The sequence below is a fragment of the Musa acuminata genome, chromosome BXJ2-5, assembly GCF_036884655.1.
Source record: "Musa acuminata AAA Group cultivar baxijiao chromosome BXJ2-5, Cavendish_Baxijiao_AAA, whole genome shotgun sequence".
NCBI classification, from domain to species: domain Eukaryota; kingdom Viridiplantae; phylum Streptophyta; class Magnoliopsida; order Zingiberales; family Musaceae; genus Musa; species Musa acuminata.
In genome coordinates, this window is record NC_088342.1 from 44,168,313 (window position 1) to 44,191,659 (window position 23,347).

Sequence of the window (23,347 nt, forward strand, 5' to 3'; positions counted from 1 at the left end):
AAGATTACTTGTACACATACAAGTACACTACAAACTTCTGGGCTGTATATACTGGTACACTTCATTGACATTTGCCATTGAATGGATGCAGTTTACTATTTATCCTCTCAATATCAACTTAAGTTAAATCATTGACTTTGACACCAAATTATGGTTTAGTCAGCCAAAGTTCAAAACAGTTGCAGGTCTATTTAAAGGTAAAACATTTCTAGAAGTACATGATGGCAATCATCTTATTCTAGAGATCCTAAGTTTAAATTACCATAAAAAATTCTAAAATCTTACTGAATTAATATAGTATTTGGATATCCATGATACATTAATTTGCATCTTCAGAACTGAATCATTAAATCACATAAATAGTTACATATTCAGAAGTCATCTGTTCATAAGATATTAGATAGTTTATGTACTAAAAAATATAGGATAAAAAGGATAATAGTTAGAGGGAAAGCACATAAATCTTGATAATAATGAAAAGTCAGAAGGTTCCGCATAAAACATTGTTTTTTTATCAAGAGTAATGAACTGAAAGCACAACAGCATGACAAGTCTTTGTAGTTCAATCTACAAAATTTAGTTGGCTTGTATGATCATCTTATGATGTCCTCAGCATAACATTTTTAAACTGGAACTGTAGCATAAGGAGCAGAAGGATAAACCTATGCATGTTTCTCATCTGGAATGGTAAAATAATTATCCAGAGATTGAGAATAGGTAAGTTGGTTGTGTTAAAGGCAATGAGAAAGCATTTGTGAAGAAATAGAACCAATTTTGGAAATAGTATTTCTCATGGACAATGGCACATCTTTACCTCCTTATTTAACTCAATAAAAGACAAAAAAAAAAGAAGATTTGATCTGAATCCCTGTACTCGTAGCAATAGGGTTCTCTTTCCAGTTGCTACCTACATGACACTTAATTACCTTCTCTTTTTATTTTCTGTTCTCATAGGATGCACTTAATCACCTAAATGAATTTCACTTTTTCTATTTAACAGCAAAATTAAATATCAAATTATCACTTAAGCGTCTCTTCAGCATAAAAAAGCAGCAAAAAGAACCTGATTTCAAGGTCGTTTTGTAGATGAAACAAAGTGCAACCAAGCAATAAGAATACTATCTTCTTGTCCCAAGCCATCTTTGAGAAAATTTGTTTCAAAATTTTCATTGCCACAGTATTAGCACCTAACAAAGCAGAGCGCAAAACTAAAGCCTAACTTATCAGCACTAATGAGAGGAATTGGGACTTCAAAGACTGCTTTTGTACTTGACCGAGAAACATGATAGGAATCAGAGGAAAAATTCCAACCTTTGACAAAGAAACTTGACCGAGAACACACATTCAATATGCAAATTTACAAATATGGTGCTTTAGGAAGAAAAATTTGCTAATTGAGTTTATGAGAAAATGAAGACTTAGCATGAGAAGAACTATCGTTAAGGCCCATATCTACCTCATCAGTCTCAGATTGGTAACCTATGAAGTCATGCAGCATTGTTGCTAATAAAGCCACATAAGTTACTTGAACAGTACCTTGCAATTGGTGTTAAGGATCCAGACGGATTCAAACACCACAAAATACATGATAATAAACAAGATAGCATGTCATTCACTGCTTACCAAGCTCAGGTGCGAGGCAAGCATTTCCCTGATCCTCTCTCCATCCTCATCACCCTTCCCCTCGAAATCTGGAAAATCTAGTTCTCCCATTGTCGTCTCAATCTCATCATCCATGGGCTCACCACATTTAACAAGGAAGTTGTGAAGCAAACAGCTAGCTACGATCACATAGGGCAGGGCGTCGGCACACTCCTTCTTCCAACTTGTCTGAAGCAGCTGCCACCGCGCACGAAGCTTTCCGAAAGATCTGTACACCAACTCCATGCCGCGAGCATGCACATTGTTAAAAGATGCAGCTTTAGAGGAATTCAAGCTCGAATCCACCCCTCTGAATGGTGTCAGCAGCCGGGGGAGGAGAGGGCAGCAAGAGCCACCCAACAGATACTGAGGCACCGAACCCCCATTGAGCTCCATCGGGGAACCAAGTCCCAGCACCAAGGCCTGGGCTTTGTAGAGCTTGGTTCTGGTTATGATCTGGGCCGGCAACATCGACCCATGCCATCCCACGGAGACGTCGAGAAACCTCCCTTCGGAATCGACCAAACCCTGTGCGATCACCGATCCTCCTCTGGTGGGGCCCTCCACGGCGAATCGGGCAAAGCCAAGCACGCCGCAGCAATTGGGGAGCGACAGCTGTTCGAACCCCCGGACGACGCGGCGAAGGTCAGAGGATAGCTCGAAGAGGGAAACAAGCCGGTCGGTGATGGCCTTGCAGACCTCGTAGAAGGCACGGCACGCAGCATCCGGCGACGGAAGGCCGAAGCGCCAGGCGACGGCGCGGTAGGGGGCCGCGTGGGCGAGGCGGAACAACGCGGCACCGAGCTTGACGTCGGGGGGCACGGCGGCGGCTGCGGAGGGGTCGGATTGGAGGGAATGGGACAGAGATTGGAGAAGGCCGTCGAAGGAGAGCTTAGACATGCGGAATGACTCGACCCAGCGGCGATCGTCCGCGGGAAAGGCAGCGACGAAGCGGGAAAACCAAGGGGAGTGGGGAGGGGGAGGATCGAGGGGGAACGAATCGGGAGGGAGGAGGGAGAGGAGTCCGGAGAGGGAGAAGGCGGCGGATTCGATGGAGGAGTCGAGGGAAAGGGATTGGGAGGGGAGGAGGAGGTGGTCGGCGGAGGAGAGGAATCGTAGGGGGCCGGAGATGGCGGAGGCGAGGAGGCGTAAGAGCGGCATCAGCTCCTCGGACGTGAAAGGCGTCGGCTGCGGCTTACGCTTCTTAGCAGCGGACGGCGGCGGCGGCAGGGGAGAGGAGGAGGTGGTAGCAGCGGCGGAGCGTCGCTTGGTGCCGCCGACCATTTCCTTCTGTCTAAAGCACGCTGGGCATTAGTGGAGTGATGGCGACATGTAATTGAGCATTTGCAAGACGACGAAACACATTTACCCAAAAAGGCCACAAAAGAAATTTACTTTAAAATGAATAACAATTATTATTAAATTTTACTTTGGCTTTTTATATAACATAAAAATTCCCATATACTTTAACATTATACATACATACATACTACTTAGCATTCATCTAATGAACGAATTAACCATTGCTAAACATACATGACAGCAATGAATCTGATAAAATATAAGAAACTCTAAATTCTTAAAATACCACTTTCTATTTACACTGTTCCTTAAAAAAAATCAATTGAAATTTAATTGCCAAAACTATACATATGTTACAGACGGTTGCATTTACAAAAGCATCAATAACTAGCAAAATCAGCTTCTTATTATTATTTATACATTCAGCAGAGTGAATGTAAAAGTATTGCAGATTTGTAGCAACTCAAATTTTTCGAAAGCAGAGAGACAGAGCCTTTAGGGTTTAGGCAATACAATTTTTAGCAAAATCTTAGATGAAGTTCCTAATATCTAATGATTTGACATCAACCATCTCCTCATCCTTGACTTCCTCACTGCAAGAGTTATGAGCAATTAGTGTGATACATAGCCATCCATCCATCCAGCCCATCTTTCTTTTATATATTATAGACTCTAGTGAGGGGATAAGACAAACATACCCTTTGAGTTGGGTTTACATTGCTTCCATAGCATCCTTCTTCAGATCCTGCAAATCCTCTCGGGCAATTTGAAGTTCCAACTGTTCTTCATGCTTGGGAAGGTCCTCCTTTTTAATGCCCAACCTAATTTAAATTTTAGAAATAGAAAAAATTGAGTAAACATCCAACTTTTGGCTTAAATAGGTTGGGGGATGTAGACATGATATTGGTCTGAGTACAGAATTGAGATTGATGTTACATCCACAGAAAAACTCACAGAACTAAGTGGTTAGCAATACCTTTTTAACTTCATTGATGCATGAACCATAATCCTCTGAATCAAGTTAAATGATCCCATTGGAACTATGATTGTGGCATCTCTTAATAGGGCACAGTAAGTCACCATAAAATTTAATGGCAGTAGTAATAAGGGCTATAGCAGTATTATACCGGATTAACAGATAAGATACAAAAGCCACCACTACATGCTAAAGATAATGAAACCTCTCCACTTACTTTGTGTTGATCATGTCGAATTCAACAGAGAAGAGCCATGTTCTTCTCGTCAGACCTCAATAGCAGCTTTTGGATAACATTCTCAACTTCTCCAAAGCTTTCATCATCATAGCCTCAGCACCGAGATAATCTGTAAGGCCACTCCTGACATCATAAATTGTACAATCCGCGCATCAATAAGCCAAGATGTGCAAACATTAAGTAGTAATTTTAAACATAAATAAATATAATTTTTATATATACAAGGGAAGACATATATAGCAACATAAGTAAAAATGACAACTAAATATAAAGATAAAAAGGTATTTAAAAATTAAATATTCATATTTGATTAATCAAATATGGAGTAATAAGAATAACATCTCCTCAAAAAATATTTAGCAACATAAGTGGTAAATAAAAAAGAACATGCTTTAAGTAGGTGTATATTTTTTATTCTGTAATACCATTTTATCGGAGACTATCAATGCTCGGAGATTCATAGATTATTTCATTCTCTAACAAGTAGGAATAAAAAATGATACTAAAGTATTCTCTATCATTGTCGGTTCTCAAAACTTATATTTTTGCTTGAAATCGATTTTTGATTATGAAAGTTCTTGAAAGTTTTTTTAACATTAGAATTTTCTTTTAAGAGGTAAACCCTTTTGTATAGTTATCAATAAATATTTTAAATCACTTGATTTCAAATAGATTTGTACTTTAGAAGGACCCAAATGCCACTATATATAAGACTAAAAGGTTTTGTAAGGTCAAGAAAAAAAAAACAGTACGATGGTATTTAGCAAATTGAAAAATATCACATTGAAATAGAAAACTATTATTATTTCTGCATAATAAAGGTAAAAACTTTTACAAATAAGGAAAGCTTAAGTGGCGTAGTCCGTAGTGCCACGATATTATTTCACTTCTAGTAGTAGTGTTACTATTTATTGTCAACTGAGCTTATGTGTTTCCAGTAATGTCCTCTTCAAAATAATAAACTTCTTCTCTCTTTAGTAAGTTGGGAACAAGAAGCACAAAATTTAATAAAAAAAATTGAAATTATAATTATGTCTTTTCCTGCTATAGAAGAAAATAATCCATCAACAACTTTTATTTTAGAGTTTCCAAGACAAGGTGTGTAGAAGAAAAATAAGTTTAAAGGCTAGTCATATGATCTATTGTACCTGAATCTATGATCCAATGAGCCTTAAGATCCAAAGAAGTAAACAAAACTGTGAAACAATTACGTTTCTTGGCTAAAAAGCAAGATGATAGATGAGAAGGATTAGGATTTTGGGATTGGTTTGGAAACTTAAACAGTTGCTCAATTTGTTCCTTATTAAACAGAGGCATTTTGGCTATTAGCCTTATCTAGAACTCAATTATTCTTCTAGTTTGTTTGTTTTCCATGAATCTTCCAAGAAGTTTCTTTTGTATGTCTTGGTTTATTACAAAAATCACACCATACTTTGGTTTTATCATCTCCTTTCCTTTGATTACATTGCACAGCATTAGCAGATGAATTAATTTCAACTGTAAAATTTTCTACAATCATAGATGGAGTGGAAGATCCTATCATGACTTGTCTACTACTTTCCACCATCCTAACTTCGGAGAATATATAGCTTGGAAAGATGATAATGAATCCTTTCCTAATATCCATCCAAGAATTTCATTTAATTCTTTGTTTAAAACTACTAAAAATTAAGAGGCTCGATCCCTCTTAAGTATCGAGCACTGTCAGTAGCACATGATCACCCAAAACCATAAAAAATATCAAGCTCTTACCATAGTGTCTTCGAGGTATTAAAGTATTTTATAACACTAGTATTACCTTATTTAAGCTCTTCGATCTTGTTTGTAATCTCAAATACTTGAGATGAGTTCCCCATATCCGAATATGTCTTGACCATAGGATCCCACAACTCCTTTGCTGCTGGTAAAAACATATATATTTAGCTAATTTCTAATTCCATAAAGTTTATCAATCATGATATGATCATGGAATTTTCATAATCCCAAACTTTAAACTTGGGATCCTCCTTTGCTCTACAGGTGTCGGGTCAAATAACCGATCTTTGCTCTTCCTCAAATATACAATTTTACGAATTGAGATCAATGAAAAAAATTCTTTCTGTTGAGTTTATGCGTTGTAATCAACAACGATGAATTATCACCTATGTTGTTTGTTAGAGATAGATATCATTCTCTCCTCCAGATATAATAGCATAGGTTCCTCACAAGCAAACAAGGATAAAGAAATAGTTGGGGATGATCCAGAGAGTGGCCGAATAGAGGAAAAATATTTTAAACAATTAAGGTCGAAAGAAAGAAGAAAAATAATTTCTATAAGAACCAGGCTTTGATACCTCTTCTCGTATCATTAATATTAATCATTTTACCTCTTCTAACTATCACGTCCGAAGGTCTCCCGAATACATGCCCATATCATTTTAAATGATTTTATCTCATCTTATCTTTTATCAAAATGATATATAATTATTCATAAATAAAAGTATTTCTTTTTTTATCTTTTCTAATAACTCCATGCATCCATCTCAATATTCTTATCTCGATAATATAATTTTTTTATATATATTATTTCTTAACTATCCAATATTCAGATTTATAAAGCATTATTCGTGTCATAGTTGTTTTATAAATTTTTTTTTATAATCTCAAAAGTATCCAATGAGCACACAAGACTCATAACGCCTCTTGCTATTTTAATCATTTTATTTTTACTCTATAAATAATATCTTCATTGATGATCATGTGTTTTTAATTCACTAAAACACATGAGAAAATTAAACCCACTCATGAGCAACGAAATATATATCATTAGTTATAGTTGCTAACCTCTAGAAAACTGTATTGAATCTATATGATGTCTAAGAGTCTTAATATGATATAATATAGGTAAACTTGTTTACCTACTAAGATTTGTATTTGGAGAGTTCTAGAGGTTTTCTTTGGTAAGTTTTTGAGGAGCGATGAGACTAAAAAAAAAAGAAATTTTGCCAGCAAGATACCTTAGCAAGTCATATATATGAGTTAATGTAAGCACTATGGACTAGTAACTTTTATATGGCATCAAATATCTGGATTAGTTAGTAAGACATCTCCTCTCTCATTCACCCATAGGAGACCTATTTTCCTCCTTGATTTAGAGAATTCTCCCCATAAGGGTGTCATATCCTATTAATTTGGATTAAATAGGAAAAAGATCATTTGACCCATTCTCATCAGTAAAGTCAATGGCATAGGGGTCTGGCTTGAAAAAGGAACATGAATGGATGAGGTGACAGTGCTACAAGATTATCATTTCTCATATAAAAGAAAATATATCCATATACCTCTTAAGATGTGATTACCTGATTTAAGAGAAAAAGAAATAGTTTTTCTCTAACATTCAAGGGCAATGGGAGAACATGAAAGGATTGCTTAGATTTCCTATTTTCCACGTATGTTTTACTTATCTTCATTTTTTTCCTTCTAAACTCACTTTACAAGAATCCTAACTGATTCTCTCCAGAGTACTTCTAACCAGTAACATTATTAATCAGCTCAATCCAATTCTCAACACACTCATAAGTCTCTCACCGGAGACACTAATTTCTAGGATATGATCATCATAGATTGCAAAGCACTCAGAATTATTCAATTTTGCTAACACATACTTAAATTTCTTTTTCCTATCTCGAAGTGAGTTTTTCCTACTCGAATTACATGATAATCACATGAGACCAAATATGATGGCAAAAGGAATATGGCTATTAATACTACACCTATGCAGACAAATTATCAACAGGTACAACAACTATAATGGTAATACTAAAAGGAAGCATGAACTAAGCAATATGACAATATTAATACTCTTACAATCTCCTTTAAGAGGAGGCAGATTAGAAGGTGCAGCTTCTTCTGCATAGGATCAAACTGACATTGCATTATCATGCTGCAAAATGATCTGACCATCATATAACCGCAAGCAAATTTGAACCACCACAAAAATTATTGACGAAGGCCTATAGACTTTGTTTACTGGTTTGCTACATAATGATATTTGAGCAACTTCCATCAAACTAGAGCAAATTATCCATACGAGGATGAAATTTATGGTGCAGGTACAAACTAACAATCCCAATTCTCAAAGCATGCTATGTGAGTAGATGAGCGAAAAGAACCACCAGATTTGAGATAATAAATTTGACGAACTACTTTATCGACTCATTACATGTGAAAGATACGAACCAAATTTGCACTAGTGCCTTGATCCTCAGATTATTTATTGCTAGTTTATCTCAGACTAGCATTTTGGAAGTTATATATCCACAATCAGCTTCCCTTGTAGCATCATTCTCGATTGACTCATACATCAAACTAAAATGTAAATAATATAAGCTGATCATTCTATAAACGACTTCTGCAATATTGCCCCAAATGAAGGATCATCAAAGCGTCATCAATTTCAATCATTGCCAGTACACGCAAATCTACAATCTAAAGAAATCACAGCATACGATAAGGGTTTCACGACGCTGAAAGGCAATTAAAGAAATCAAAAAGAAAAAAGAAACAACGAACACATCACAAACAACGCATCGATCGAGATCGACAGGGAGACGGGAACATCGCAGAGCGTGGGGGGGGCGATCTGCCCGTCTCATCGGACCTGGATACGATTTCGAAGAGAAGAGATCGATTCAAAGGGACGATAGAGATCGGGTAGGGGCGGGAAGGCAGTTCACCTGTCTGGATCGTGAGAGGATACGAGAAACCAACGCCATGGCGGCCGCAACTCGCAGTCCTTCCTCTCTCTCTCTCTCTCTCTCTCTCACTGTGTTATTGAATGCTGTAATTGGCATATCCCACGCCACCCTGCGTCGATCATATATCACGGAATTGCGCGATATCTGTCACCGTAGAATCCACATCGTGCGGGCGCTGATGCCGGCACACTAATTATTTCGTCAAACATTGGTCGATGACGAAATTTTATTTATATTTTAAATAAAAATTGAATTTAATTAAAATAAAAGAAAATTATTCTATATGAACTTAATTAAATTCATTTATAGAGCAGTAAAATACATGGGTGTGATCATGCTAGATTAGCATTACTTAATTTTGCCATATTTACATGGAATTAATTACTTCTACTGTATATGTATATTTAATATGCATAAAAAAATGTTGAACCTGAATTAGAAATCCTAAATTTAATTTAAATGAGTCAATTCAACCTGCTATTATCATCAGATATTTCTTACCATAATTTGCAACTCAGTTTATTACCAAAAATCTGTATTTGGTGGCAATTCAAACTCTCTATGCAGACTTGTGATCTGTACTGCAATGCCAATACTTTGAGCAATCAATCATACAATATCTACAGAGATGCTGAAACAGAAACCAACATAATCCCAACATATGTACATAAATATTTACAATCATTATTTCAGGTGAGAATACTTGCATGTGTTCAGGATGAAGCATATTTACATACTACTGCATTAGTTATATGTGCAAGTTTGCCCACCTCTAAATTAAACTAGATCAGAACACAAGGACTAGACATCACCCATTATTTACGACTCCGTCGGATTCCCTACCGCTTGGCAGATCACCTTATATGTGCACACACTGTCATCTGTCCAGAGGCAGACTATCTACAGATGCTTGGCCTCGAACTACTCGGGTCGAACGCTAAGCAGATTTGGCAGCGCAGCCAACCGTAGCTTCTTTATTTCGGTAGCAGTTACTTTGCATGACTCCAGGGTAAGTGATCTCAGATTCTTCAGTGGTTTCAGATGTTGTAATCCAGCATTTGTTATGCGTGAGTTTGATACATTAAGAGAAACCAATGCAGTTAATCCTGCAATTGAATGAACCATGTCAACACAGGTGGATTTTGGAGCTAAACAATTGAGAAGCGGTAAAGAACAATTGCAAACTGCCAGTAAAGTACCTGAAATCAATTCCAGAGTCTTATCTGTGAGGTTGCAATTCTGAGACAGATTTAATAGAGTAAGAGATTTGAGGTCCTTGATGTTCTTGACTCCAGCATCGGTTATCGACCCACCACATACCTCAAGTGACTGCAGGTTCTTGAAATCTATTTAGATTACAGGAAACAACATCATCAGACAACTAGGTGAAACTCAAAATTCAGATTAATGTAAGATCTAACAGTAGATGAGCTGACAATACAGTCCATTGATAAACATATAATTCATGTCCCCAAAGCAATTTACAAGTCTACCAAAATCTAAGAACTTGGCATCCTGGGTGAAAGAGCATTAATAGCAGGCATCCTAATTGAAAGAGAATAGATATCACAACCAGAAATAAAATTTCCAATATAACTCGCACGTGCAACTGAAGAGCAATACTGGGAATCTATTTTAAGCTTCTCTAGATGCATCACCTGAAATTTTCCTTTTTGATTCAAGATCTACAGGATCTATCATTTTCTATATATATGATTTCCAATGCCCTTTTTATGATGATAAGCATGAACATGGCAGACAATAAGAGCCTCTAGAGTTCTCCAAAAGGAGTTCAGATAAAGGCCCCCAAAATTGCTGCTCTGTTTGTCTCATTTTCTCGTAAGTATCAACATTCTTGATGTAGGAGTCATTTGACATTCCTCACTTTTAATCTTGTTAAAGTCCCAATAATTGATATTTCAATGAATTGATCATAAAAGCCTTTATGATCCTGGACTATTCAATCTAAAAACACAATGTTGAATTTTGAGGTTAATATGGTCGCAAGCAAGCGGCAACCAATCTCCCTGAAAGTTATGGCAGTAAGCAATCTTCAGATTTTATCTTCCATAAGTCTCACGATCATGAATAAACCACATTTATCATTTAATGTTTATTAACCCTACATCTCGTAAGCAAAATTATCTTCTCTTCTTCACTTACATGATGTTATTATAAGGTTGCTTTAGAGACTAAGTCGGTTATCTTGTTGCCTGTTAGACGGAGTAAATTGCCTCTGCATGAGATGTTGTGGTACTCCTATCTATTGCTTTCCTCTTTCTAGTGAAATATTCCATTGATGTTGTCTTTATCAAAATAAAAAAATTATCAATCTTGACTGAGATGTGATGTTTCTTCTTTTAATGTGGATGATAGAAACCATAGAACCAAAATAAAATAGCACAAAAACTGGAGAGGACCCTTGAAAAATGCACATAGAAAAGTTAAATAACTTACGCTGGAAACAGTTTGTCCCTAAGTCTGTGATACGAGCTCCAAAAAGATCCAGATGGGTTAATCCAGTAAGACCTGAATGACACAACAAGCATTTAAGCAAATGACTATCTGTTTCCAAGTTCTATTAAAGGGGCACCTGAAGGAAAATTTTCATATTAACTTAAAAAATAATCATAAATTAGAATAAAAGCTACAAGAAACAAGAATATATGATGAACCATATGTTGATCGCTCCTATGTATCTCTCTTAATAGTCAGAGGACAATCATGACGTTTTTTGTTGCTTCCAATCAAGTGTTCCTTGATCTTCCTGGCCAACTTGAGACACCTCTAATTTGAGTCAACTACAATCATGCCTTTTTCTAATTTTCTTTGATATTCCCCACACATTTATGACATCCATAATTTAAATAGGCTAATCCATCCTTGCAGGAGCACTTAATTGTCGTCTCCAGACATGCCAGAATCACCTTCAATAGTTCTCTCATATGTGACACCTCCCATATTACCAGTTTTAATAGGTCCTCTTTGCCTCCCTCCTGCTCCCAGCATTCTTATGGCATGTCCATCATCACTGCCAACTTTTCTACATCATTTTCCTCACCTCATAGCTTCATACAAATTGATGTTGTAACCTTTGCAGAGCCAATTTTAGATCCCGACACAAAGGATGCATTAGGTAGCTGACTGTTAGCATACATCAATATGAAGTACTCAAACATGGATATATGCAAAAAGCTTTTAACAGAAGTAAACAACATATTGCTCGTAGCAAATAACCTATCAGGTTCTCAACATTGTAGAAGGAATGTACCTGAACTAAAGTGGTGCATGATTCTCTTTTTCGAGCTAAATCATTTGAAACTTACGGTGGAACAGAATAGATCATAAAATTACATTCAAATAATAATTAACCCATTTATTAACAAAATAATACTTAATGTATTGTATTATTATGTTACTGCATGTGCAAATTGGAGCAGAATAGCATAAACCAAAATCTAATAAGCAATTATTTTGGGTGTTAAAAGGCCCAAGTGAAGTGAAACCTAACAAGCAAGTGAAGTTCCTCAACACATTTGATCATAAAATAATTTCAACATGGACATTGCATCCAAAACCTTGTTTGGTCAAAACTTGTAGAAGGAATTTCAGTTAGCAGATAAAGATTAATAAAAACCCATATGGCAAACAAATGTATGAAACTAATAATTTAAAAAAAAAGTCTATTATTCCTATAGCTTTCTGAACCCTATATTCTAGTGAGTTTGCACTCTTACACTTTCGTTCAGCATAGCAATTACTCCCACCAGCTGTATCATTTTCAACTTGCCCAACATTAGAATGACTCTAACTACTTGACTTGTACAAGACAGTCCAAGAATGGCAATCATGTAAAGCAACAATTTTTTTTATGCAGCCGCTTGCAGTTAATTCACAGCAAGATCAGAAGTGCAGAAGTTCGATGCCACCTTTTGAGTAGAAGGTTCAAATATAAGCTCAATGACTACTACTATTTGATAAAGTATGAAGTTATCAACAGCCATTATCACATGCCGTTTACTAGAATGAGTGCATATCCCTAAATTTATTGAATAGAAAAGCACCTAAAAATTCTACAAGAGTTTTTCTACATAAACCCTCCTGCAATTAATTTGCATAAAGACAACAAGTGCAGAAGCTTCCCACACAGACTTTTGGATAGGTAGGTGTTAAATAAATACAATCTGTGCAACAACTAACTGAGGATTATGAATGTTTATACAGGCATTATCATATTTCATAATTATATTTAAATATTGGAATTAAACAGAATAGAGAACCACTTGAAATTTTGAAGTCACCCCCAAAACTTGCAGCCAGCAATAGTAAAAAAATAACAAGTAAAATTTTCAAATTTCAGGATAACTTTTCATGTGGTCTGCCAGCTGTAGTTCAAATGGAACGTTACAAAATAAATGCTTGAATACCATCGTATATAGATATCCAAGTCTTCACATTGTTTAGACCAGCACATCATCACTAAGCATAAATCTAGTTTTTCAACTGACAGAAAAATTTTCTAAATCTGCTATGAGATGACAAATAAATTACACAAGCTATCCTACACGAACAAACAAATTCCAGGATCATAAATATTAGCATAAACATATAAGGACAACCATAATGATGCATGCTTGCAAACAAGTCTTACCGGTAATAGCCGTTAAGCCTACATCTGTTATCTGGCGAACATCCAAATTAAGAGATTTAATGGAAGTTAATCCAGACAGCCTCCTCAAACCACCATCAGTTACTGCTGTAAATGACAGATTGATACTCTCCAAGTTGTGTAAACCTGAAAGTGATTAAATCATAGTCAGGTTGCTTATGGTGTAATAATCTAACTACACAAACTATATAGATAATTTTTCAAGGATTCACATCTTAAAACCTAAAAAGAACTTAGATACCTTGCATATATTTTGCATAAAATGAGATATTGCAAGCCATAGGCCACCATATTTCCCAGGTCAAGAATACAATGAAAAACATAACACAGAGAAGAAAATGGAACGCGTGGTGTAAACTTAAAAGGCTAGTTTTTCAACTGTCACGAACTGAGACAGAACATGAAATGCATCAAATTGTTTATGGGAGAATGTCACTAGACAGATAAAGTAACAGATGTTTGTTGGCCATGAAACAAAGTTCACAATGATATAGTTACATCTAGCTTGGAGAAACTGCTACTGCAATTACTTTTGCCCAAAAGGAAATGATGTGATTGGATATGTACTTCATAACTAGTATATTATGCTGAGCATCACATTGTAACAAATGAACTAACACATATTTCATGTATAAGAAACAGAATTTTCTTCCAAGAAACACTATAACACAATAAATTTTGTTTGTTTCATGGGTAAGTACCCACAAAGCAGAAGCAAATAAACAACAAAGCATGGGGGTAGGTCATTTCAAGGCAGTGTGGCCACTTAGTTCTTCTATCTACTTATCACTTGGGTTGGTCAAAGAAAAAGGCTCCAGGGGTGGAATTGAAGGTGCAGATAAAGCATAGGTGTAACTAATTGCATAACTTCAGTAAATGAGAACTCTGACACCATCACATGTAAGTTGCAAAGCATACCAGAGAGATGGCTCAGTCCATTGCTTCCAATTTCAGTATCTGACAGCTCCAAACATTTTAACTGTAGAAGGCCTAAAAAAGCAATACAAGTTCAGTGAAGAATCTCAGTATAAGTTTGGCACAATCAACAAAAATTTCTTCAAAAATTTGATGACAATTGTCCGTGAAAAACATAGATGTTTCGATATATTTTGTGATATTTTGAAAAGTAAAAGAATAGGTATGTGAGAAAGAGCACTGTTTAATATAAGGGTCTCAAATTGAATAACAGAACCAACTATGGAAAGATTATCAAGAAATCTAGGGATAACTTTTTTGGTTACAGTTGGTGACATAAGATATGGAATTTGCTCATTTTTTCCACTCTCTGAAAGCCTGCAGATGGTGCTTTGGCCCCTTAGGAAAATCATATCATAGACTTTCTCTCTTCCTGGTGGAAAACTTCATAGCTATCGTGTCATGCATTTTTTATTGTTGATCAACCTAATAGTTTATATACCACCAGCTCATGTGTTCAATGATCAACCAAAGTTAGCTAAAACATAAAAATCAAGTTGTAATTTAAGCACATGAAAATTCAAATGTGAAAGCATAGTGAAAACACAATAATGAAGTAACAGGGCTTGTCCAAAATGCCATCATTTGGGAGAAAAATTCAGAAATTAAAACTTCTTAAAATTTCATCGATTTTTGTTGGTAGTAGATGCATGTAACAGCTTGGATTAATTAGGCACAATAGCACTTACCTTTCAAGTTTAATAAACCTTCATCACCAATCTTGCAAGAATCCAAATTTAAGCTCTCCAAATTGATCAATTCTACAATTTATTAGGGATTAAGAGACAATCAGTATAGAAAAGTATATTATTCCAACATTTGTCACAGTAATGGCATTCAGAAAACCCGATGACAATGACTAAATACTCAATTATTTGCAAAACTAAAGCCACTATAAATCAATTTAAAAGACAAAGTACTAAGTGATTACCAAAATAAACACAATAATTTGCTTCAATAAATTCCAGGCAATCAAAAGATCTACAAAGCCATTAGGAGAGATAAACCAGTTATTGATCCTTAAGAAAAACCCTAAAAGTTAAAACTTCAATCAAGCATAAAAAATACAATAATACAGGGTTGGAAGCCACCAAGTAGGCCATCAAATGTGTATTAAAGGCTGCCAAATTTCTAGACCTCATCAAGAATGAGAGGTATTGGGAAATATCTCTTGCTAAAAGGTGTAAGATTATTATGATGCAAAAACATTGAAAAGTCGTATTTCATGAAAGGTCAGCAGCACATGCAAAATCAAATGTGATTTACCTTTAAGATACACCAAACATGCATCAGTAATGTTGTTGAACCCCAAGTTCAAGACTTTCAACTTCTGAAGCCCTGTGATGCAATGGTTGTGCAAAAAAATAGTGAAAAAATGAAGCATAGAACAATATGTACACATAAGTAGACGAGAACAATGTTAATTAATACATGACCAAGTATATCACTGACTGGTTTACAAAAGAAACAAACACCATTGTCACGTAAAGCAGACCTAGTGTGCAGTTGAAAGTTCTATATATTCTAAAGTATAAACAACAATGTTGCTGTACTAAGGATATCAACGATTATATCAGCACCAAAAAAATAGTGTCCTTTAAAACCATCTCTTATGTACATGGGTCAATTGTCACCTTCAGAAAACAATAGTTAATTCATAAAAGTAACCAGCTAGAAGCTGAGTTTAATTGCTTCAACAAGATGCACTGGATGCAGTGTTATGGATGTCATATATCATATCCTCATACGTGATCTGTTCACGTTGCTTGCTTTATCAATATCCTTTCCCTAATCTAAGTCCAATGTGGAATTAGTTGCTTCATAGAGCAAAAATGCCTTTGATAATGCTTATATTCTTTCTCCAATCAGAGGGTGTACCATTCCTATTAGAAACTGAGGCTCGTTGCACAACCTGTGGCAGAAAAGTTAGCTCCTATGCCTCCCAAATCCAGATTTTCAAACTAACATACTTTCTCCCAGATCAGTAGAGATTGATATTGGAACTAACATCAAAATGGCATCCAGGGTATCAGAAATTAAATTAGTTGAGAATATAGATATAAATCTAGAGTTTTCACTTTTCAGTATATAAGAAGTAGCATGTTCTAAAAGAAAATTAACAGAATTTTGTCCCCTTAGACATGCATGAATAAAGTTTGAACATAGATCTGCATCAGCGAAAAATCTGAAGTAACACATTCACACAGCTAAAATTACAAAATCTTTTATGAAACAATGTAAAACATGTTTCCCTTGATTTCCCATTTGGCATGAAAACACAAGGGGGCTACCACTTGAGGTTAGAGTGGTTACCGCCAAATCCTAGCTTGTGCCCCCCTATAGAATCAGTCGATAATTAAGTGGTGTGCCTGGCCCACCAAGGTGTGGAAAGCGTTAGTCTGTGACACCCTATGTGCCAATTAGTGCTTGTTAATCAGAAGTGACGGTGTTTATTCATGAAAAATATTGTAGTTTGGCATAAAGCTAGCAACATTTGAAAGAATACTACAAGTATTCAAAGGCATTATGGTACCTACAATATATACATGAACACTGAGAAGTTTCAAAAGAAACATTCTTCTCCATTTATTGCATGTTTATAGGACACATCTTAGTTTTAACGTGTCATGAATAACTCACCGGAAAAATTCTCACTTCCATCATCAGATATACCACATCGGCTCAAGTTCAGAAATACCAATGATGTGAAGCCTACAAAGATCCAGAAAGAACCATATTTATCACATATCATTTCTCTGAGCGGATACAGATAGGGTAATCCAACCAAAGCAGACAAGTCACTTTAAAATAATAAAACAAAAGAATATACATGATATGAATGAATATCTGCTCTGAAAGCCCAGCTAAAAGAAAATAATTTGGACAAATTACAAGTTAAACAGGCTATATACAGAGTTCAACAAGCTATATAGTAATTAAACCTTGAAAAATAATGTTAAAATATTACAGGTAAATATATACTTGTTTCTTACCTGCCTACCAAAAATAAACTTGTTTAAGAAAAAAATAATTAGTACACTATGAGACAAAAATTTAATAATACATAAAGTATGCAGAAACAAAATAACTAAACCCCAAGATTTGCAGGACTTTAGAAAGGGAAAAGAAACTAAAGAATAATTGACTTAAACGTAAAAGTGAAAAAGATACCAAGGAATATTGTACAGGGAAAGGGACAATAGCAATAAATTTATCACGACAAAGGAAAAGACCAAAACCTGATATAACATCCAAGCAAGAAGAAGTAACTGGACAACCCTCCAGGTCCAAGTGAGCAACTTTAGATAAGCCTGCAAGGAACTTAAATGTAGAAACAAATGCATTTTGAAACAGAATAGAAAAACAGGAGTCTCCCTGACAATTGGTTTCAAAGGACAGAGATTAACAAAACATAGAATAACAAACTGCAAGGGCAAGAACAGAAAATATACAATACATCTTACCTCTCAAATGAGCGATGCCCACATCAGTAACTTTACAACATGACATTTGCAACTCTTTTAAGTTTGTAAGACCTAGTTTAACAATAAAATGTTAACAAATGGATAAAATTTGCTTGATGAGACTTGACAAAGTAACCATATTACAAAAAAAATAAAGAAAAGAAGAGGAATATAAAGGAAAGGAAAGTGGGAGGGAGCAGTGCAACTCTTCTTTGTGAAATAAGGAAAAGTGTGCTATTTAGGTTATCTAACTAGAAGCAAAAGGAAAAGAGGCATATGATATCATAGGAAGATAAGTTAGCAATGGGCCTTTTTATCATGCGACAGAGTGCAATGTTTCTGTAATGTTCAAATAACTGGAACTCCTATATCTGAAGGGGTAAAGGAAAAAAAAAAATCAAACAAAAGGAATACATACTGAGGTTATTAATAAAAGAAATTGAGCTTTAGCACTGAATAGGTGGGGCATATCATCACCGTCATCATTCAAACATTTTTCCCATCAGTCGGTATATAAAACCATATACTTCATCAGAATATTAAAGCTAATGCAATTTTATGTTATAACAAGAAAGCTCTAGAACTTGGAAAGTTCTTGAATCGAATTTCACAAAATCATTACAGCCAATAATGTTTTTCTTTAATGAGCTTTAAAAAGATAATGAAGTGTGCATCCACTGTTTATAGGATCCTTCAACTCTCTCATTCATCCTAACCAAGGCTATACAACCCCTTTCTCAGCCAAAGTGGCTTCAACCCAATATTGGAGGCACCACCAAAATGCTGAGCAAATATGTACTCCATGAGTATGTAGTGTACATCTTATTTCTAAACTCGCAGAGTTAATAAGGGTGATTCTATTGCTACATGTACATGCCATACTCTTTCTACTGTAGACTACCGTTGAAATGTCTTCACAAATAAAACATGAAATTTATTCCACAGTAATGACTTCTCCTCTGGGCAGGATTGCCCAACTAAAATGATAATTGCTCAACTAAAATTGCAGTAATCTCGGCAGGACATATCCAAATGAGGCCAACCTGAAAGAGGCTCCATGTCTGCATCTGTTACACAATTGCAGTATCTGATGTTAAGGGATTCAAGCTTTTTCAAATCTGCAGAAGGTTCACATTTAATTGCGTGAAGGATAGAATATAAAAAGCAGCAGTGTTTAAACAAAAAACAGTCAACAATATAACTTACTGTATTAATACATAGTATATAAAAGAGGAATTTATTGAAACAAGAAAATCTGCCAGTATTAAGCAAGCAAATTCCTACAAAAATTTATTATCACCTCCAATATCCAATTTTATCTGAAGCACTGACTTGGTCATTGGAGAAAAGCTAACTATAATGTGAAAAGTAGCACATAAGCTAACTGGTCAAATGCACCTATATGATATTTTTATTGATATATTGCTGTGATTTGTTTCTCTCTTTACTATCTTCATCTTTCTTCTATAAGAACAGTATATTTCTCCTCCCGAAAGGAAAGAACGCTTGTGAAAAATATCATTATTCAATGGATGCCAGTGATGACTACCAATCCTTGCAAAATTCATAGCAGGTTGTAAATTATGTACTTATGTGACTTTTGGCATGTTTCAGCATTAAGGAAAACTAAAGATAAAAAAATCAAAAATTTCTATCTCTATAGAAATTCACCAACTCATCCATATATAAAATAATAGTATATTCACAACATGGCAACCCAAGGTCATAGTATGGGAAAAAGCAAACCTTTCAAATAAATAAGTCCACCATGAATCTTTAAGCATCTCTCCAGATCCAAATTTACCAAGTTAATTAAGTTGGTAAAAGACCTGATTCCTTCGGCAGTGATAGCATGGCTCTTCTTGAAACTTAAAGACGTCAAGTTTGGAAGTCCTGAAGGAAGAAACAAACTTTGCGATGAAAAATGTAAAAAAAATATCAAAATCATTGAGTCTAATTCTTCATCAATAAACAAAGTAGACAAGAGAAAATCTAGAACAGTTTTCATATAACATAACAGCAAAAAGTGTCAATGTTCACATTCAAGATACTCAACCATAGTGAGGAAACAAACGGAAGAGCAATACTGAAATGTCTTCAGGAGTATTAATAAGAGAACATACAGGCAATATTATGTCATAATACAAATTGAGGACAACACATTAAAGATATTTGGGAAGATATAGAGAACCTCAGCATCTATGTAGCAAAAGGATATATTGTTGAAGAGTTTGCAGTTTCCATATTAAAGCAAAAGTCAAACACATGATAGACAAAATAATCAAACATGAAGAAAGCCAAGCAAAGTTTCACAATTAGAAGCTAGAAGTCATGCCCCAGTCAGAAGTTACATGCAAAAGCTTGTCCTCACACCTAGGTATACCTCAGACATCATTAGCCCTGTTGGTAATAAAACATGACAGCACAGATACAACATCACTTCCGAACTAAATACAAAAAGGTTGTCTTTATACACTAAATAAGGAGATCATTTTATCTGATCGATGATGTGATGCAATAAAGGCTCAGAAAATTAAGAAAAATTAGCAAGACATGGAGTAGAAGGCCAAAGATATTTACCAGATATGTGTTCTAAGCCATAATCTGATATTTGGTCACAGTAATTACATTTCAAGCTCTGGATATTGGAGCAATTTTTCAGGAGAAACAGTCCAGAATCTGTCACATCAGAGCAAGAGATATCAAGGGACAAAAGTGATTGCCCCTGAGAAGAAACTATGCCCATCCAACCATCCTTCACTCCTGGATATTCTCCAAGATGAATATCCTGATGACAAGCAAAGGTAAAAAAGTATCCACAGCTTTAGCTACAAGATCCAAAATAACAGAACAGCTTCCATATTATTTGACACTCATATTAGTACATTCTACAAGTCAGAGGAATGCTCACCATAGTTGTCCATATAAAAATTTAATTAAACCTTAGGTTGGAAATTCTCTATCACATACATGAATATGCAGATATTCCTCTAAATAATATTGGCAAGCTTAAACTAGAAAATATATGAGAGAGCACAACTTCTGCCAGAGACCTTATCTATAATTTTTATTTTCTGATACAGGTTAAGCAAGAGCATTACCTTGATGGTTATAGTAGCCATAAATTGTAGTTCATACTATTCATGATGAGAAATTGGAAAAGAGCTTTTTCCTGTCAAATAAGGGTTTAACTAGAACAATGAGATATTCTTCCTTCTGGCAGAACCTTGTTAATAATAGTGCATACTGATAAATACACTTGCTTCTGGTTGCTAATCATGGTTGCAAATCATTCTGAGTAGTTTATACAACAAAAGATGGAACTTTAGAGCAGAACCTTATCCAAACTTTATTTACAATAGAACACCTCAATCTCCTATAGTTGGACTATAAGAATAGAGTTCGTTGGACTAAAGCAATAGAATTTGTTGGAGTACAGCAAAAAAAATGTGCACCTGAAGAGCACAATCCCAAAAAGCTTCAAGAGATCCATCAGTAAGGCAATGAGATTCCACTAATTCATTGAATATCTGCTGGCTAAGGTCTCTTGGAAGCATGGAAAAGCTGGTATACCTTTTTATATCCTGCTTTCACCCAAATACTTTTAACATAGTAACTTACTGTCTCAAGCACAACAGAAGTTGCAACATAAACAATATGTGTATGTCAGCGACGCACCTCACGAACTTTAGCCACACACAACTCCATGAGCGAAGGGCACTTTCCTTGCCTTCCAGCTGTGACATCTGTGCTGCAACGGGGCAGCATAAGTAATAACCATTTTGAGCTTCCACTCTTAGAGTATCTTCCAGACCTGCGCAAATCATCTTCATCGAGAAGGTCTCTCTTCCTGGAACAAGCTCCCCCCATTGGATGACGATTAACTTCGGAGATGATACTTCTTTGTTGTTCTTCAGTTGAGCTGTTAGAAGATTAATTCCCCTCCATCTATACTATCCACAAGAACCCAAAAACCTTTTGTGATTCTCCTACTCCATCCTATAGTAAGATTAGATTCTAAGTCAGCGCAAGCAGCATACTACAAAAGCTACTTCCTTTAAAAAAAAAGTTGGAATTCCAATGCAAAAAGGAATCTTTGTGAGAAGAAACAATCAAAATCATCTTTTTTATGGAAAATCAAGTCAATCCCCGATTAAACTTTAAAAGATCATGATAGATGAAAAATTCACAAGATCGCAAGACTTCTACGTCATAATAGGAGAAATCGATGATCTCATACTAAGCAAAACTTCAGAACAACCATCGCCCCGTCTTTTCTAACGCCATCAGCAATCCAATAATTCCAAGTCCAAAAGTAGACAGGGGAAACAACCAAAAAAAAGGTGTGAAAGCGACGGACTGTTCGAAATATCCAGAGGAAACTCACAAAGCCACACAAACCGGAGGATCGATAACGGTACGCTTACCCTAGAGGGTGAGGAAAGGAGGTGACGCGTGACCGAGGCTTAGGGATGGTAGAGACGAGGTGGCGGATGGGGGGAGGAGAGAGGGGAGTGAGGGCGGAGGAAGAAGCCCGAAGCGGCACGAAAGGAGGGAGGAAAGGGCGAGAGAGAGAGAGAGAGAGAGAGAGAGGGCTCCAAAGCCGACGGGCGGGGCTCACTCGCCCAACCACCAATGAGCTACGCGTGTTCGTGACAGTAACGAGAGCTCGTCGCTTCGTAGGGGCAAGGATAAGGCCGCGGCGAGAGGGCCGATCAGCTGTGCGGACGGGACACCAAATAGGATGGAACACCACGTGGCAAATAAATTGTGGCTGCCAGATGGTGGCACACATTCACCTAATTTCCATGGAAATATCCAATTTATGGTAATATCCAACAACATAGAAAGGTTTAAGACAATAATATATTTCTTTTTTTTTGTTAAGAGGCAAACCATAAAGCGATGATGTTTAAATAATTTCTTTTCCAGAATTTTAAATGCTATGACTTCAATTTCAATCGTATACAAATTAATATACTCTCAAAATTACATATATATTTCTCCAAAATCAACGATAAATATCAATGAGTTAATATCTATTAGTTCACCATTAAAATCCTTCAAAAATATTACATATATTTCTATGATTATTTTTATATATTTTCTACCCTTGCATTTAAGCTTATGGTGAAAGTATTAAAATATATTTTAGGCATTTAATTTTTCAATATTTTCAAGGCTTGCTAACGACTAGAATCAATGATTCTCAATCCAAACAAAGTTAATTATTTAAATATATATATATACATACATATAATATTGGGAGGGATCTATGTTGTACCAAAAATGCTATTGGATATATATTTGTATATATAAGGTTCAAATTGAACACGTGGTGGTAAC

General features: G+C 35.7%; 2 protein-coding genes across 8 annotated transcripts; both read right to left on the bottom strand.

Moving 5' to 3' along the window:
- Positions 1-1,326: 1,326 nt before the first annotated feature.
- Positions 1,327-9,027, bottom strand: LOC135585050 (protein ANTAGONIST OF LIKE HETEROCHROMATIN PROTEIN 1-like). 4 transcript variants are annotated; one of them, XM_065109737.1, is made up of 4 exons: positions 8,873-9,026; positions 4,137-4,280; positions 3,642-3,764; positions 1,327-2,931 (listed from the first exon to the last, which is right to left on the bottom strand). In XM_065109737.1, the coding sequence occupies exon 4, from the start codon at positions 2,923-2,925 to the stop codon at positions 1,609-1,611; it is 1,317 nt and encodes a 438-aa protein (XP_064965809.1). In that variant the 5' UTR covers positions 2,926-2,931; positions 3,642-3,764; positions 4,137-4,280; positions 8,873-9,026; the 3' UTR covers positions 1,327-1,608. The 4 variants fall into 4 exon arrangements, 3 of the variants coding, with proteins under 3 accessions (XP_064965809.1, XP_064965810.1, XP_064965811.1); XM_065109738.1 differs by having other exon boundaries at positions 1,327-2,935; XM_065109739.1 differs by having other exon boundaries at positions 4,137-4,266; positions 8,873-8,974.
- Positions 9,028-9,525: 498 nt separating this feature from the next.
- On the bottom strand, positions 9,526-22,643 carry LOC135612916 (uncharacterized). Of its 4 annotated transcripts, none has more exons than XM_065109734.1 (16): positions 22,429-22,643; positions 21,680-21,949; positions 21,457-21,585; positions 20,582-20,789; positions 19,748-19,894; positions 19,045-19,119; positions 18,002-18,073; positions 17,777-17,848; positions 17,178-17,249; positions 15,804-15,875; positions 15,227-15,298; positions 14,481-14,552; positions 13,545-13,688; positions 11,351-11,422; positions 10,093-10,239; positions 9,526-9,999 (listed from the first exon to the last, which is right to left on the bottom strand). In XM_065109734.1, the coding sequence occupies exons 2-16, from the start codon at positions 21,869-21,871 to the stop codon at positions 9,815-9,817; spliced, it is 1,731 nt and encodes a 576-aa protein (XP_064965806.1). In that variant the 5' UTR covers positions 21,872-21,949; positions 22,429-22,643; the 3' UTR covers positions 9,526-9,814. The 4 variants fall into 4 exon arrangements, with proteins under 4 accessions (XP_064965806.1, XP_064965804.1, XP_064965805.1 ...); XM_065109732.1 differs by having other exon boundaries at positions 21,680-22,000; positions 22,429-22,639; XM_065109733.1 differs by lacking the exon at positions 22,429-22,643 and adding an exon at positions 22,242-22,372 and having other exon boundaries at positions 21,680-22,000.
- Positions 22,644-23,347: the final 704 nt, after the last annotated feature.

Bases quoted from the DNA above. Each gene is read 5' to 3' on its own strand.
- LOC135585050 (XM_065109737.1), bottom strand. From the start codon at position 2,925: ATGGTCGGCGGCACCAAGCGACGCTCCGCCGCTGCTACCACCTCCTCC.
- LOC135612916 (XM_065109734.1), bottom strand. From the start codon at position 21,871: ATGGGGGGAGCTTGTTCCAGGAAGAGAGACCTTCTCGATGAAGATGAT. The intron at 19,120-19,747 runs GTTTGCTTTTTC...AACCTTCTGCAG, and splicing joins TGGACTTATTTATTTGAAAG to ATTTGAAAAAGCTTGAATCC. The intron at 18,074-19,044 runs GTTGGCCTCATT...TTGTTAAACTAG, and splicing joins AGACATGGAGCCTCTTTCAG to GTCTTACAAACTTAAAAGAG.